Source organism: Perkinsus marinus (genome assembly GCF_000006405.1).
Source record: "Perkinsus marinus ATCC 50983 genomic scaffold scf_1104296932220, whole genome shotgun sequence".
Lineage (NCBI taxonomy): Eukaryota > Perkinsozoa > Perkinsida > Perkinsidae > Perkinsus > Perkinsus marinus.
In genome coordinates, this window is record NW_003215498.1 from 6730 (window position 1) to 7765 (window position 1036).

At 45.8% G+C, this 1036-nt stretch overlaps 1 protein-coding gene across 1 annotated transcript; it reads left to right on the plus strand.

The window, feature by feature from the left end:
- Nucleotides 1-354: 354 nt before the first annotated feature.
- Nucleotides 355-815, plus strand: Pmar_PMAR008817 (hypothetical protein; the record flags this gene model as incomplete). The annotated part of the gene is made up of 1 exon (XM_002785649.1): nt 355-815. A coding segment is annotated over one exon (461 nt), but the record flags the coding sequence as incomplete, so codon positions are not given.
- Between the last annotated feature and the right edge of the window lie 221 nt (nt 816-1036).

Sequence of the window (1036 nt, forward strand, 5' to 3'; positions counted from 1 at the left end):
AGTCCTTCATGGCTTACGGCCAATGTGAAAGAAGTATTGCGACGAGCCTCTGAAGACCAACACTTTGGGGTAAGGTTTTGCCTTATATGGATGATCTGCTTATGTTGGTCAAGGATGGCGTTGATATCCATGTCCAACAACGATTATTGGTGGCTCGCTGCGTTGAAGATGGCTTTCCGGTGGCAACTTCAAAAACGGTCTTTCACTATCAAGATGATCCTGCTAGTATATTGGGAGTTCCGTGGCATGGGGCAAGAGGAGATACGATTGGTGTATCTTTTAAGCCTCCCGACAAACCACCCACTACAAGGAGGGAACTGTTGTCTATGACTAACTCGTTATACGATCCCTTAGGATTGGTAATTGAGCTAGACATACAAGGAAGGTATCTGGTACAGAGAGCTTTCCAGTATGCGTGGGATACTAGACTACCAGATGACCTATGTGTTCTTACTAGTAAGTGGTTGGCTTTGGTTAAGAAGGCTGTCCTCGAGACCAAGGTTCCCAGAAAGATTGACTGTAAAAAGTTGCTTGTCTATGTTGATGCTAGCCAAAGCACCTGGGGGGTGGATATTAGAACCCCAAGTGGGACTAGGGTCTGCGCTAAAGGTGGTCTTTTCCCTCAGCCAAAGAGGGATAAGTGGACTATTCCGCGGAAGGAGCTACTTTCTCTTATTTATGGTAGAGACCTTCTTATAAATGTGTGGAAAACAGTTGATGAGAGTATGAGAGATCAATGTGAAGCTCTCATACTGAGTGATTCTCAAATCAATTGTTACAGAGTCCACAAAGAAGACCAGGCGACTGATATGAAGGTGTGGGAACGCAAGACTATTCAGTCGATGCGTGGCTTCATGATGAATCATTCGGTCGTTCTACGTCATGTGGCTACTACGTGGAATTCCGCTGATGGTATTACCCGTGGTACTTTCCCTAATAAGGTTACTGAAGATATGGTTAAGGCAACGGCCGCATGGTGGAAGACCGATGATTTCACACTTGAAGCCCCTTGGGGCATGTCAGTGGACTTCGACTT